The sequence below is a fragment of the Lygodium microphyllum genome, chromosome 3 (genome assembly GCF_053477565.2).
Source record: "Lygodium microphyllum isolate KBCC chromosome 3, Lygodium_microphyllum_v1.1.10, whole genome shotgun sequence".
In the NCBI taxonomy this organism is placed as follows: Eukaryota; Viridiplantae; Streptophyta; class Polypodiopsida; order Schizaeales; family Lygodiaceae; genus Lygodium; species Lygodium microphyllum.
In genome coordinates, this window is record NC_141137.1 from 30,404,709 (window position 1) to 30,420,264 (window position 15,556).

The window sequence follows — 15,556 nt, forward strand, 5'->3', positions numbered from 1 at the left end:
GATGTCCGATTGATCTCCAACTCCTCTGGTGCCAACTCTCGGTACATGTGGTCTTCGCTCTCAAAGAAGGGGACTTGGCTCTGTGCTGTGCGAGCGTTGAAGTCCCCCGTCAGCAGGATGTCTCCTATGCTCGAGTAGTGCATGATATCCTCATATAGGGGTAGGTACGGGGACAACCCTCCCGGTGTCGCATACGGGGAATTTGCCGTGCGAAGTAGCGTATTGTGACATATATATCCCGTGGGCGGTTTGTATGTATCCTGATCCACATGAAATGGGCTTCATCATCTCTCTTCATGACTTGTACGATGTGCTGTAGCTCCTCCCTATAGAGTACTGCTACTCCCCTTGACCCTCTAGTCCCCCCTCAGGATCTGGCCTGGGGGCGGCATGCTGACTCCCATTTGTAGCCTCTCACTGTTGGTAGGTGCATGCCTGGGCTCTGGTGTGTCTCTGTGTACATGACTATGTCCCTGCCCATGAAGGTTTCCTGGAAGAGCCCAACATCTGTTCTCATGGCTCTATTACAATTCCACACTGCAAATCTCAATTGTCTCATAGGCCGCACCTCGTCATTGCTCCAAAGGGCTGAGTATTTTTCACTCTTTTCCCCTCGCGTACGTGGGGACACTCATTGGTCTTTCTTGGCAGACCTTGACATCTCTGTTGACATCTCTGCGGGCAAGTTCTACACCTCAGTTTGCACCTTAGGTGTAATTTGTGGGGCCTATGTTTTGGGGGGGGGGGTGTGTTTTGGCGATGGCGGGGGATGGTGGCCGGGGGGGGGGGGGGGGGGATTGGCTTGGACCAAGGCGGGTGACTCGGACCAGGTGGGGTTGACTTGGACCAAGGGGGGATGACTTGGACACGATGGAAGTCGGACGTGGGAGAGAGAGAGATGATGACGATGGAAGTCGGATGGATGGGAGTTGGATGTGGGAGAGAGAGAGAGATGATGACGATGATGGACGGTCGAATGCGATGGGAGTCGGATGAGAGAGAGAGAGAGAGAGAGAGAATTAGCCCTGGCGTATGGCAATTTCCTCTGTGTCTTTGCCATGACTTTGTAACTCTTTGGTTGTTTGGTTCTTGTAGAGAGTCAGTGTGTACACATGATGGGGTAGAGCCATCGTGTATCTTGTAATCATGCAAACTTGTACCTTTTTTCGTAATTTATTACCTTTAAAAAAAAAGAGAGAGAATTAGCGTGAGAGAGAGAGAGAGAGAGAGAGAGAGAGAGAGAGAGAGAGAGAGAGAGAGAGAGAGAGAGAGAGAGAGAGAGAGAGAGAGAGAGAGAGAGAGAGGTAGTCTCCTGCTCTGCGTCAGCGTGCAAGGTTGAGGCAGCTGTGTCGATGCATCACCTGTGCCTGATCCGCTACCCTGTGCACCCTCTTTTCCGCCCCTACTGCAAGCAGGGGTCACCCCGACTCAGACGGACCATTAGCGACACAGAGAGAGCACCCAACCCTAATCGTTTGTGCCTAGTGCTTCCTGCCTGCCCTGTGCCCCCTGTGCTCCTGTGGGGCTGGGACCTGTGTGCCACCAGCAGGCATCTCAGTCTGCTGTCGCCTGTTCTTGTAGCGTGAAGGGCAGGCTGTTTGCTCCGCGCGCGCTCACACACACCCACAGAGAGAGAGAGAGAGAGAGAGAGAGAGAGAGAGAGAGAGAGAGAGAGAGAGGCACAGCTCACAGAGCTGATCTGCCCCTGTACAGCGAACGCGAGAGAGAGTGCGAGAAAGTGAGAGAGTGAGAGAGCGAGACAGAGAGAGAGAGAAGAGAGAAGCATGGCTGGTCTGGATCTGGCTTTTATCGACCAAACGGTGGCAGCCCTTGGTCCGGATTCTGATACAGAGGAACGAGAGGATATGGTTCCTTGCACAGAGGAGATGCCTCTTGGTCCTGACTTTCAACCTGCGGGCAAACACTCCAAGCTTACTTCAGAAGAGACAATGGGTCATCAAGAACGTTCTTATGCTCAGGTTGCCTCTGATTCTGTGGATTCTCAGGATATTGACTGGGAGCATTTGCTGGAGTTTGCCAACACTCTGCTTGGCGATTATGTCCAACATAATCATGAAGCTTTTTCTGACTCTGGCACTGAAGATGTTCTGGAAGCCACGGTGGACTCGAAAAATGTCTTGCGCTCATTTTCGGTGTTTTATGACCGTGCGGTTATACTCTTCTTTATTGGTTAGATCTCGATGCTTTCCCATATTCACCAGTGGCTGCACAATCTGCTACAAGGGGAGTGTGTTGAGGAGATTTTTGTGGGGCCCCGAGGCTTCTATGTGCTGCTGTTGAAATCTGAGAAGCATCGTGCTGATCTCCTGTCTAAACTGCCATTGTTCTTTGATCGCCGTTTGGTCCATGTTGTGCCATGGCGCCCTATGGTAGACTTTCAGCGCCTGCTTCAATGTGAATGCCCGGTGTGGGTTGAAGTGAAAAATTGCCCGGCTGTCTATTGGCCACTGCTAAAGGATGCCATGGCCGTTGTGGGCACTGTTCTGGTCCCCCCGAGCCTAAGGGCCATGAATCGTAACCGTTTGTGTATGTTATGGGACACTGCTCGGAAAAGGCCTGCGTGGCTACGTCTTAATTGCTCTGGCATGCATCCTTTGCACTTTCGTTTGAAATGGGAAAACTTTGCAGGACATTGCTTTTCGTGTGGAAAATTGGGGCATTTTATGGTGGCTGAATGCCCAGAGAAGCAACCGTCTTCAGATGATGAGCATGTTGTGCTTCCTATGGAAGACATGGTGCTTGATGCTCCGTCACAGGATGCAACCCAACCACCTAAAGTTTTGGATAAATGCAAGCAACATGTTTTGGGTTTGGATTCCCGTGGCAATGGCACGTCTAAAAAAAGATAAAAAGTTTAATGCTGGCCTGGCGGATACTGGGCCTAATACTTCACAAGATTCCATGCACACGTATATGCGCAGGAAAGAAATGTTGTCTGCAAAGCACACTGCGCGTGCTATGGTTTCTTCTGCTCCCCGTAATCAGTCTACGAGGAAAGTATATACAGACGGTCCAAAGGGCCCACCCGCTAAGTTGGCTTTTGATAGTAGAGGTAATGTGATTACACCATGGGATCGTCGTTATCCCCGTTCCATCCCCAAAACCATGGATATTCCGTCTACCTCTAAAGCTGGCCGTCAGAACTCTTTTGCCGTGTTAGCTGATTTTTTGGATGAGGGTGCCCTTGACATTCTAGCAGAAAAGGTTAAATCGAGGCAAGCGGTACCTCGTTCCTGATTTTCTTTTTTGAAGACATATGAAGATAGCCACGTGGAATGTGCGAGGCATTTGTTCTCGCCATAAGCAACATGCCATGTGAACGGTACTGCATGAGAATCAGTGGGATGTCTTGTGTGCTGTTGAGCACAAGAGTCACGGGGAAGCAGGAAAAGTTGTAGATTGCCATGGGTTTCGCTTGTTTTATGCAGGAACACATGCCATGCATTATTCTGGTGTGCTTATGATTGTACACGAGAAATATCAGCCTGTGCTTATTAAAAATGATGTACATGGCCGCTTTGTGGTAATCGAAATTTTATTTGAAGGAGAGATCTTATGGTTACTGGGCCTCTATTCTCCGAATGACCCTTTATCCCGCCGGGATCTTTGGAATACTTTGCAGACCTCCTTGTCACTTGGCAGACAGGGTTTTTTGATGGGGGATTTTAATATGTGTGTTGATTCTTCACAGTCCACATTAGGGCATTCGGTGATGGACGCTCTGGAAAGTCGGCTGTGGAATGCGTTTGCTCTTGCTGTACTTAAGCAAGATCTCTGATCGTGGCTACACCCTTCTTCTACAGGGTTTACTTTCCATTCGGCGCAGTATTCAACTACATGGTCGCGTTTGGACCGCATGTACATCATGCAGGATGATGATTTCCTGCGTGAGATACTGGAAATGCAGGTGTTGCAGCAATATGCCTTGTCGGACCATTTCCCTCTCCAACTTGAGATACTTGTACAACCCATTGGACCTTTTATGCAATTGCTGGATAGACTCCCTTTGCGTTTCAACTCGTCTTGTTTGAAGCATTCAATCTTTCAGGGCTATATGCCGCAATTGGTTGATAGATTCTTATTGGACTTCGCCTCTGAGGGCACTACTTCTTTTGAACGATTGCTCTCTAATGTGCAGCGGGTTGCTGGGCAGTATGGGATCCATCATGCCTCTCTTTGTCGGCGGCGTCGAAAAGCAGCGGAGGACTTACTGGCTTTGGTTCGTTCTCTGCTGGTGGACACTCCAGATGATGTATTTCTGCTGTCACTGGCAATGCGTTTGGCTGATCTTATTAAAGAGTTTCAGTTGAAATCCTATCAGCAGGCCAAATTGCAACATTTGATTGAGAATTTGCAAGATAGTGCTTGCCAGTCTCATAAATTCTTCCGCGCTCTGCATGCATCTCCTGCTCGAGAAAATATGACTCGACTCTAGGATTCTGAAGGTTGAATGGTCACGGATCCTCAGACTATTGTCAATATGTGGAGGAATTATTTTCTAGATCTTCTTGGTTCTTCGAATTCACCTTCTGGCCAGGTTACGCATGCATGCTCAGTCTTCTATGATCTGGTCCGCCATCAGGTTCCACTTGATATGAAAACTACTTTGGAGGCAGATATTTGTGGGGAGGAGGTTATGGATGTTTTGTTACGCCTGCCTAAGGATAAAAGTCTCGGTTGGGATGGTCTCACCAATGAATTCTTTGAGAGTTCTGCTACCCAACTGGTGAAACCATTAACGACTATGTTTCAATAGGTTTGGGAAAAGTGGCTTAGACAATTATGCTACCAATGCTCACATATTTCTTGCCATTGCTGCCTTGGACTAATACTACTTTGAATGCTCTTACTCGGCCCATTCGTTTCATGTTATGGAAGAAGGATTCATTGCAGGCAGGCATTTCATGGATTTCTTGGTCGCATACATGTATTCCCAAACGCATGGGTGGTGGGGCTATTTTGGATGTCGAAACTCATATGTTGGCACTTCATTGGTCTCTTTTTCGTGCCATGTGCGTGGATCATCACCTGTGGGCTGTTATAGCCCATTATTTTCTTGAGGACTGCGGGCTTCAGCATGGTAATACACAAATTCGGAGCTCCTGGTGGCATGTTCTTAATGCAGACTCTTGGTTTTCTAGTCCTTCCTCATCCCTGCTGGTTCATTTGGTCGGCTCGTGGAAATTGGTTCTCCAGAAGGCGCGTTGGCATCCAGCGGAGGTCCGCTTACATACTAACTCTTTTCAACTGGAATTGTTGGCAGCCTCGAGATTACTTTCCTGGGAAGGCAAACATGAGATCAGATCAAAATTTAACGGCATGGCCCGTTTGGGCTGGACTTCAGTTGCAGATGCCACCCTTGCCAGTCGTAATGTCTTGATATCGTTTCGTACACCTAGGAGGCGTTTCAGAATCCCTCGTGGATACCGTGCTTTATGGGAACAGCTTTTGTTGGTGATCCAGAGCAGGCAACCCTTTCCTGCCCTTGCTTTGGATCGTCCTTGGCAGGACTGGGACCTTGCAAGTTGGTTGAATTTGGAAAAGAATTTAGCTAACCAGGTGTATCATCTTCTGATTAAAGATCATCAATGGCTGGTTACTAAAGCTAATACTGTATGGGGATTGCGGAAATCTCAGTCATGGTGAAAGACAACTGTGATGGAGGGCTGGTTGAACAAGACACCTTTCAAATGCAAGGTCTTTCTTTGGAGGGTGATGATTGGTGGTCTTCCTCTTGCCTCGGCCCTTTCCAAGCGTCGAATCTCTAACGGCAATTGTTTCTTCTGCACCCCTACTGTGGAATCGGCCCGTCATCGATTTATTTCTTGCCCTCTCGCTAAGTTTATCTGGTCGCTTTTGTCAGCGGTTTGGGGAGCTGTGGTTGGTTTCTCACTAAGCCCTTTCGATTGGGTTTTTGTACGGCCAAAATACCCCACACCGGCACAGTTGCATATGAAGTTCTTGTTCCACTTTCTTATATACTGGGGATGCTGGCACAATTGGACCACTCGGAATGCCTTTCTTTTTGATTCGGCCTCTAATGTTCTGGGATACATTGCGAGGCTTAAAGGTCTTTTGCATTGGCAGATAGATCTCATTTGGCACTCTGACTTACTTCCTCGAGAGGACTTACTTCCTTGGCATATGGCAATTTCCTCTGCGTCTTTGCCATGACTTGAGTAACTCTTTTGTGGTTTTGTACTGAGATTTTACACACGATGGTTGACAGCCATCGTGTATCTTGTAATCATGTAAACTTGTACCTTTTTTCGTAATTAATACAATTACCTTTTACGAGAGAGAGAGAGAGAGAGAGAGAGAGAGAGAGAGAGAGAGAGAGAGCATAACATCTTGAATGTTCAACTGGGAATTGACTATGCTAAAGCTTCAGGACAGCAAGTAATTATGCTTCAGCTCGATATTGAGAAGGCATTTGATCATGTTAGTTGGTCTTTTTTACGGGAATTATTGTCTACAATGGTATTTGGACCTCGCATGGTTTCTCTTATTGACACTATTGGTTAGGGAGCTGTGGCTCGTATTGCTCTGAATGGAGGGATCACGGAAGAAATTGCCTTATCTCGGTCTCCTAGGCAAGGCTGCCCTCTCAGCCCTTTGCTGTTTGCTTTGGTCACTCACCCAATGGTCTCCTTGCTGGATAAGTTGGCTGATCAAGGCGAGATAGTTGGCTTGTCTCTTCCCAGTGGTACTCAACTTGTGGGTCAATCTTTGGCAGATGATTCTTTCATGTATTGGAAATCTCAAGGCTAGCCTTTACATGTCAGATTGAAAGTTGCTCAAAGTATTTTGATCAGTATGATATCATTCTTTTTGCCACTGCTTCCCTGGACTAAGAAGTCCCTTTTGGAACTGGTTCAGCCTATCAGGTTCATGTTGTGGAAAAAGAAGGGGAACCGTCTGGGGCTAGGTCTGGATTTCGTGGCAGCATGTGACTACGCCTAAATGAATGGGGTGAGTAGCTTTGCTGGATGTTAATTTGCATATGAAAGCCTTGAGGTTGGCCCTTTTGCAGGTGCTATGTGTACAGAGTCATCTTTGGTCAGATATTGCAAAATTTTTCATTGAAAAGATAGGCATCTCCCATGGTAACACGGCCATTCATGCCTCTTGGTGGCATGTGCTTAATTCCTCAAGGCCTATTAAGATCACCCGCTCTTTTCTCCTTTCTCATTTGATTGCATCTTGGCAGGAGATCCTATGTTTTTCAGTTTGGCGCTCTCTTGAGATTCGTAAGGACGCGAATTCGCTGCAAGGAGAAGTCTTGGCCTCCTCTAGATTGTTAGATTGGTCGGATAAAGATTTGCATAGACTCAAGTTTAATCGGATGGCTCGTTTGGGGTTGCAGATAGTTTTTGACGGTGTTACTCCTGGGCAGTCCCGGCTTTACTCTTTTTTGCGTATTCATCGATATTTTTGGGTACCCCAAGGATATTGTGACATCTGGTCATCCATACAGGTCAAACTTCAGAGGTTCTCTCCTTTACCAGTGCTACAACCATTGTATCCATGGTGTGACTAGAGGTTTGTGATACCAGATGATTTTGAAAAGAGGTCTGCTAACCAGATATACCATCAAATGGTGGAGGCCAAGAAATGGGTCACTACAAAGGTGAATAAATTATGGCATATTAGGGATGGCAAAAAAAAGTGGTAGGAAAGATTCCCTCAGCTTTGGAAGTCCAAGGTTCCCTATCAGGGGAAAGTCTTCTTGTGGAGACTGCTGATTGGTGGTCTTCCAACTGGAGAGGTGCTGCGTGCTTGAAAGATCTCTGTTGGTCGTTGTGTATTCTGCATTACATGTGATGAAACATTGCTTCATCTTTTTGCCTCTTGTCCAATTGTGCGACAGATCTGGTGTTTTATTTCTTGCGTGTGGCTCTCGGCGACTCAGCTACAAATAACAGCCTGTTCATGGATTATGGGAAAGCTGCCCTCAATGCTTTCTTTGCATTCTGATCATTCTTGCCAGTTCGAGTTCCTGAGATGGACTGCCTTGTGGCATATTTGGCGTACTCGGAATGCCTTTATTTTTGATTTGGTCTCGGGCATCCATGATCATGTGGCCCGTATTCGAGGTTTAGTGCTATGGCAGATTTCTTCTATGATAGCAGCTGACCTCGTTCTTCCTGACATTGCTGCCCCCTGGCTGGCTATTGTTCGCTCTACACCAGCAATGTAATTTTCTCTTTGTGTTAAAGTCCCGATAGTCTTTGTCACTTTCTTGGATGACCTGATGGTCCGATGTAACAGAATGTCGGCTTAGAACTCTCTCTTTGAAAAATATATACATGCCTATATATTTTCAGTCTTTCAGAGAGAGAGTTCTAAGCCGACCTGATGAGAAAAACATGCCTAGAACTCTCTCTCTCTCTGAAAAATGTCGGCTTAGAACTCTTTCTCTCTGAAAAATATATGCATGCCTATATATTTTTAGTCTTTCAAAGAGAGAGTTCTAAGCCGACTTGATGAGAAAAACATGCCTATAAGACTGAAAAGTCAAATAGTATCCTATGAAAAGAAAACACGTGGATGATCTAAAAGTAAAAGTAGAAAAAGAAAACTCTCCATCAATGAGATGTTTGTCCTCTAAGGAGATGTATCTCTGCATGGTTGAGGCGTCTTGGCATCTGACTCCTATGGCGCTCAATGATGGCTCTAATTTGTCTGTGGTGTGGATATTGAGACCTTCGTCCGGGTGGACGTGGGTGCCTAGACCGCCTGAGGGCCACTGCTCTATCCAAAGGGACACCTACAGAAGATAAGGTCTAATGATGATGTACTCTTGTAGGCTATGTGGCAGTAGTAGTGGTATGTGCCAAAAGTTAGTGATCACTCTCTATCTATGTGAGCCAAGTTGTGGGGGCCTTCTACTCCGTAGAATAGCTGCTCTGCACCTCTGGAGCTCAAAGAGGAGGAAACCCAAGCATCTCTGATCCTCAAACTACGTGATTCGTCTCAAGGGTCCAAAATCCTCTCGAAAGAGTGGTATTTGCCTCATATATCATAATATACCGTGCATCAGTATATGTAGTGTTCCTCTGTTTCTAGCTCTTTGTCGCATAGTGGACATATGCGTTCCTTTGTCTATATGCCCTCCCATCTACCTATCTCAATGGGTGGGATGAGGTGCGGATTTGACCAATAACTGTGTGCAATCCATGAGGTAGCTGTATATCCATGTAATTGGGTCAGGTGATGAAACCATCCTTTGATACTTGAAGGAAGTGGGTCTGGTAGTGTGCCATCCTCTTACCATGGGGGGAGGGGGATCTAATCCAAGTCTTCTTTGTATCTAACCTCAATATGTCTGCTCTGATCACATGGTTGAACTTTGATCGACTTAGGTGACTTAGGTTTAAAGTGTAAGACAATCCGCTATAGTCAAAGGGGGGCTGTTTGTCAATCTACAACCCATGTAAACTCATTCATGTACTCATTTGAGCATACCAACAATGTCTGCCACCATCTGCTGCTAGCTATTTAAAAGAGGCTAGGGCTAGCCGTGGGTATCTATCTTGGGGGAGCTCCTGTAGTCTATGTATGAAAGTCACTACCTAGACCAAGGCCTCAACAACCATGGGCGATGCTCTCAACTCATAATCTCATGTGGGGTCGTGCTCTTCACTTGTATCATATGTGAGATCATCATGACTAGTGGTCTTTCCATATGCTCCCACCCATCATAGTATTCCTTCTTTGGTCCATCTTGGTCTCCCAAAGGCTGTCTCCTCGTGTGGAAGAGACTCGGACCCCAAATAGCTGCCCCATATAGGAGTGTGGGTGTAACCAGGGTGTCAAAAGGCCACAAATTGGTGCACCGTTCATGAAATTGTATGTGAGCACATTGCCTCTCCAATGCATTTAAGACTGCATATGCTTTTGCCAAATGAGCCTCTGATGTCTCTCTCCAAGAGAACCGTGGTCCCTTCAATGTGACCTCCAAGAGATTTTCCTTTTGGCTAGCGTGCAGCCTGCTATTGTGCCTGCATCGTCCCCTCTACTTGCTGTGTATAGGGGCCGGACAGTGCAAGAAAGTAAAGGGGAAGAATGGTCTTTTGACAATCCCTATTGTCAATGGCAGGCGTGAAGATGGATGACATGGACCAGCCTGGTGAGGGCTCGGGTCTAGGCATGGACGTGGAAGAAGAAGCTGTGGAAGAAGACATGGTGCCTTGCACCTAGGAGATGGCTCAGCCGCATCCTGATGCCTCGCTTGTGTGCTCAAGTGGCCTATGTTTCCCAAGACTTGCAAGAACTGAACTGGGAATGGTTGCTCTAGTTTGCGAATACCCTCTTGGAAGGATATGTGGAGCATAACCATCGAGCTAACCCTGCCTATGTGGAGGAGGAGGTTTTGGATACACAAGTGCCCACCCAACAGGTGCTTCGTTTCTTTTCAGCTTTTTATGAGTGCGGGGTGATTCTCTTCTTCACAAGTTGGATTCCCGTGCTAGAGGAGATCTTTGCTGCCCACATGGATTTTATGAGATTGTGCTTCTCTCCGCTTCGGCCCCAGATTTCCTCCTCCAAAAGCAGCCTCTCTTCTTTGATAAATAGTTGGTGCATGTTGTCACATGGCACCCCTTGCTAGAATTTCAAGTTTGTTGAAGCACCAGTGTCCAATGTGGGTGGAAGTGGAGAATCGCCTCTGGCTGTCTATTGAGCCCTTCTCAATGATGCAATGCTACCAAAGCCCATGTGTTGGTACCCCCAAGTTTGAAGGCAGCCAACCGAAAGAGACTATGTATGTTGTGGGATACTGCCAAGAAGCCACCTAGTTGGTTGCACATCAATTGTACAAGTATACAGCCACTTTGGTTTCGGCTCAAATGGGGTACTTTTGGTGGCCACTCTTTCTCTTGTGGTCAACTAGGTCACTTCATGGCTGAATGTCCTGATCGCAAGAGCACCTTGGTAGATCAGCCCATGGACAGCAATCAACACCTGCTGCCCTCTTCTCATGAGCAACAGATTGTTCGGCCTTCTCTGTCCAAAGGAAAGCAAATTGCTCCTTCTTCAGACTTGGAAACACAAAGATGGATGGAAGCCCGGAAAAGGAAAGGAGACTTCAGTACCTATAGTACTCGTTGCCCCCCTCCTTTGCAAGATTTTCTCTGCACTTATTTGCGTTGTTGTGACAAATCCTTAGATGTGCCTTCTGCTCCAGTTCCTACCATTGCAAAGGATCTACTGCCCCCCACGATGCAATGGTAATAACAGCCACCAACCTGCTCATCGCTGCACGCCTTTGACCCTCCGTCTTACTTGGCCTTTGATGCTGCTGGTAGAGTCATCAACCCATGGGATTGCAGGTATCCAGGTTCTACTTTCCACTCTGCAGATGTGCCTTCTTCCTCTAGGGCTGTGACTATCAGAGACCCACCAATCTCTTTGCAATGCTGGGAGACTTCTTTGAAGATGGTGTACTAGAGACATTGGTAGTGAAGGCCCAAGCCCACACGACAAAGTCTTGTCAAACCTCTTGATCATTTGTGTTTGTCTAGTCCGGAATTGTCTTTTGCACTCGTCTTTTGTTTTGCTGATCCCATTGTATCTCGTTTCTACTTAATGGCATAGAGCCACCTTGTACTTTTTAATTTGGTTACTATGCGCTTTTTTTGTAAATTAATACAAATACCCATTACAAAAAAAAGGAGAGAGAGAGCTATATTAACATCTACAAAAGGCCAAATCAGTCTATCAGACCAAAATGTTACATCTAAAAAGTCAGGGAATTTCCTAAGTCCCAAAACAATTGCCATCTAATTCTATGACTAACTAAATGGAAAATAAACAATAAACAATACATAGTTGATGAGTACAAAATGATGTCTAAGCTAGATACAATGTATGTGTGTGTGTGTGTGTGTGTGTGTGTGTGTGTGTGTGTGTGTGTGTGAGGATCTAGGGCTCGATAGCATGTGCACCATCTTTGTGCAGGTGATACCTTGCAGTTTGTGCATCTGCATACCCCTTCTTGCAATGTGGACCTACAGCCTGCCCTCATGTCCCGTTGCCATGCAGAGTGGGACTGCTCTTACACCAGCCATGTGCCCTGATGCTCCAGCACCACCCTCCCTATGGTGAACGCCATCCTGTAGCTTGGGTGCCTGCATATTTGAGGAACCTACACCATGCATGGAATATCCCTGTTTGTCTTGTAGGCCGTTGCTCAGTACGTGACCTTTCCGGCATAGTACTACAGGTCTGCATGCCTACTGTGCTTGTAGGCACCATGTCATAGAGAAAGAGACAATGAACAGTTGACTGCCCTGTTCCTTGATGGTGGGTGCGACTATGGATGATATGGATCAGGTTGTTGCAGCCTTGGATCCGGACATGGACATCGAAGAAGATTTAATTGAAGAAGACATGGTGCCTTGGACCAAAGAGATGGTTTTTCTCCCCCTCTGATGTTTAGTCATTTGTTAAATGTAGCAAGCATCTCGATGATGAATCTATTGCTGCTCCTGAGGCCCATGACTCGGGCGATGCTCTGCCTCGCTCGCATGCTTTGGTGGCTTCTACTTTGCAGATCTTGCAAGAATTGAATTGGTAACAGTTGCTCAAGTTTGCGAATTTTCTCTTGGAGGAGTATGTTGAGCATAATCATTGAGCTATTCCTGCCTACACAAAGGAGGAGGCTTTAGATAGAAAGGTGAATACTTTGGAGGTTCTTCACTCCTTTTTTGCTTTGCACGAGCAAGGTGTTATTCTCTTCTTCACCAGTGGGATCACTTCCTATGCTAGCTAGGGTCCCTTAGTAGTTGTTGGCATCTCTTCTTCAGACTGATTGTGTGGAGGAGAGTCTCACTGGTTTGGGTGGATTCTGTGAGGTCGTGATCCTTTCTACTTCGACACGAGATCTTCTCCTTTGGCGATGCAATAGAGTGTTGACTCATCTCTTCTTTAGACTGATTGTGTGGAGGAGATTCTCACTGGTTTGGGTGGATTCTATGAGGTCGTGCTCCTTTCGACTTTGACGCGAGATCATCTCCTTTGGTGATGCCATTGAGTGTTGATTCTATTGTTGATAGAGTCATCATGGCATGGAATTGCTAGTATCTAGGTTCTACTTCCCACCCTGTAGACGTGCCTTCTTCCTAGTAGGCCAAACATCAAACACTAAATCCATTTGTGGTACTAGGAGACTTCTTTGAAGATGGTGTATTAGAGACATTGGAAGCAAGGGACCAGACCCACACAACAAAATCTTGTCAAACCTATGAATAACGTTAGTAGAATTACATTTATCGTGGTATTTTATTGGAATTTACTATGGAAACAAGATGATTTTTATTGTATTTAGTGTGGATTTTGTCTATTTGCTACATGATCCGTGACTTATCACATGAATGTGTGCTTGTGATACTAGTCGCATTATACCTAGTAGACAGATGGAAGGATACTAATGTGCTTTGTGTTGTGATGAGTAGATTATTAGACAGAGTTATGCTGACTTATTATTCCCTTGTAAATTATCTAGTCTAGCTCCAGTGTGCCTCTTGCATTCTTGTCCTTTTGTATTTGCTGAATTTGTTGTATCTTGTTTATGCATGATGGTCTAGAGCCACCTTGCACCTTGTAATCTTGTAATCTTTTCTTGTAATTAATACAATTATCTATTATGAAAGAAAAAGAGAGATGAAATGAAATGATTTATTAACATTGGAAAGAGGCCAAAATGACCTATGAGACCATAAGTTACAACTGTTCGTAAAGTGATACAAGTATTTGAAGATAAATAATGTAAGAGAGATGTAAGTCTAAATGCTGAGAATAAAAGGACTAGTTGGTGTATCACAAGTGATAAATTGGACATCCGAGGGCCATGAGGGTGCACCATCCTTGGAAATCCCTCATAGGTCTTGTTGAACTGTAGCCTCGATCCCTCCCATGTAGAGAAGAACCTAGGTGGTTTGTCTTTGGCTCAATCAATGATTTACTGTATCCTCCTGTGCATGTGTTGTCGACATATCTATCTGAGCTCTAGGACACTGGGATTGGTGTGATGAGGATGTGAAATTTTGATGCTTTGCTTAGCATTTGATTAAAAGTTAATCAAATGTGCAAATGTGACTTGCACATGTGAAGTGTAGGTCAGTTATATCACAATGTGGAACCTAGGATCCCACGATATCAATTAGTGCCAACGGCAAAAGTTGTAACAAGTTATATTGGACAGGTGCTACATGGTGTCAGAATTTGGCGTAGACCGTTTAATTAGTGCCAAGTGTCAAGTGATGACCCTAGAGACTTAGCATTAATTAATTAAGTAATGTCTGTTTCGGGTTAGTGACTGCTCAAGATCATTTGGTTGATAAATTGGCATAGCCAATTTAATTTTTGGCCAATCAGATTGTTTTGGGTGATCAATACTTTTAGGTTCCTCCGCATTATGGGTTGTTTTGGTCAAATTTGGAGGAATAGCTTTGCGCATCATTCTCCTTTGCCTGAAATTTCAGCCTTTATCCCCATGGTCACGGATTGGGCTTTTGTGCAGCCTAATGGGAGGTGCTGAAAATGGAAGAGCACGAGGAAGAAGTACCATATTGACATGTGGCAAAGGCAGGCACGGGGCTGAGCATGAAAGGTGAGGGTTAGAAGGGCTATGCTTTGAGGTAGAGCAGTGTGTGAGGAGGCTGCAGGCTACAAAGAGCTCTTGTTTCTCTAGTTCTACTAAAGGGGGTTAGCAATTACCAACCAGCATGTCCTTTGATAGTCTTATGTGTTTCTTAAATCTTTTTCACACAGCTTGGAAACTTTATTGTGATGCTTATTTTACTATTTTAAAGAAAAACTGTCAAGATGTTATAATTGTTAGAGGACTATTGTATTATAAATTAATAACACAACTGCAATACAGCAAGTGCTCATATACATTTATGTCAACTTGTTCATACCTTCTTTGAATACCCAAACCACAGGTTTTACTGCATTCCATCCAAGGTCCCTCGTAGATATAATAAGATGGACATGCAACGACATTACATGCCTACAATATTTTTCAAGAAAGCAAGACAGTTTAGCATGATGAAGTCAAATGGCAGTGTATCAAGATATCTCAATAGGCAATTTCACAACATAATCAAAGGTGGTCAAGCAGGCTAAACAATGTTGCATCTGCTCATTCCCCAATATGAGGGCTTGATAGGAGAATGCTTTGAGAATTAAGATCTAAAGAAATGACAAGCCCCAAGTCCTAGCTGTTAAAAACGTCTGAAGAGCACATTTTAATACTTTCCCTTGCAAATGTTATAAACATGTACACAAAAGAGCAAATAAAATAACATGTTGATAGTGCAGCTCTAAATGTAAAGGCACAAGATTTTGATGAAGGTGTCACCAGTGAATATGTTCTCTACCATATATCACATTATAGTACTAAAATCTTCGCTTGAGGCATGAGAAATAGATCCATTGTAGGTAGAATTGAAGTTTCTCCCATTTTCTTTGAGGATATGAATAATCTCTTTCCCAATACGAAACATTGTCTTAGAGCCTGTTTATTTTC

At 45.2% G+C, this 15,556-nt stretch overlaps 1 protein-coding gene across 2 annotated transcripts in view; it reads right to left on the minus strand.

Annotated features, from left to right (window-relative positions):
* LOC148038188 (uncharacterized) overlaps positions 1 to 15,031 on the minus strand; it is a 71,071-nt gene extending 56,040 nt beyond the window's left edge. For both annotated transcript variants that reach the window (XM_087669827.1, XM_087669826.1), the window contains exon 1: positions 14,946 to 15,031. In XM_087669827.1, the coding sequence (XP_087525953.1) occupies positions 14,946 to 14,986 (41 nt within the window). In that variant the 5' untranslated portion in view covers positions 14,987 to 15,031. The remainder of the gene's footprint in view (positions 1 to 14,945) is intronic.
* Positions 15,032 to 15,556: the final 525 nt, after the last annotated feature.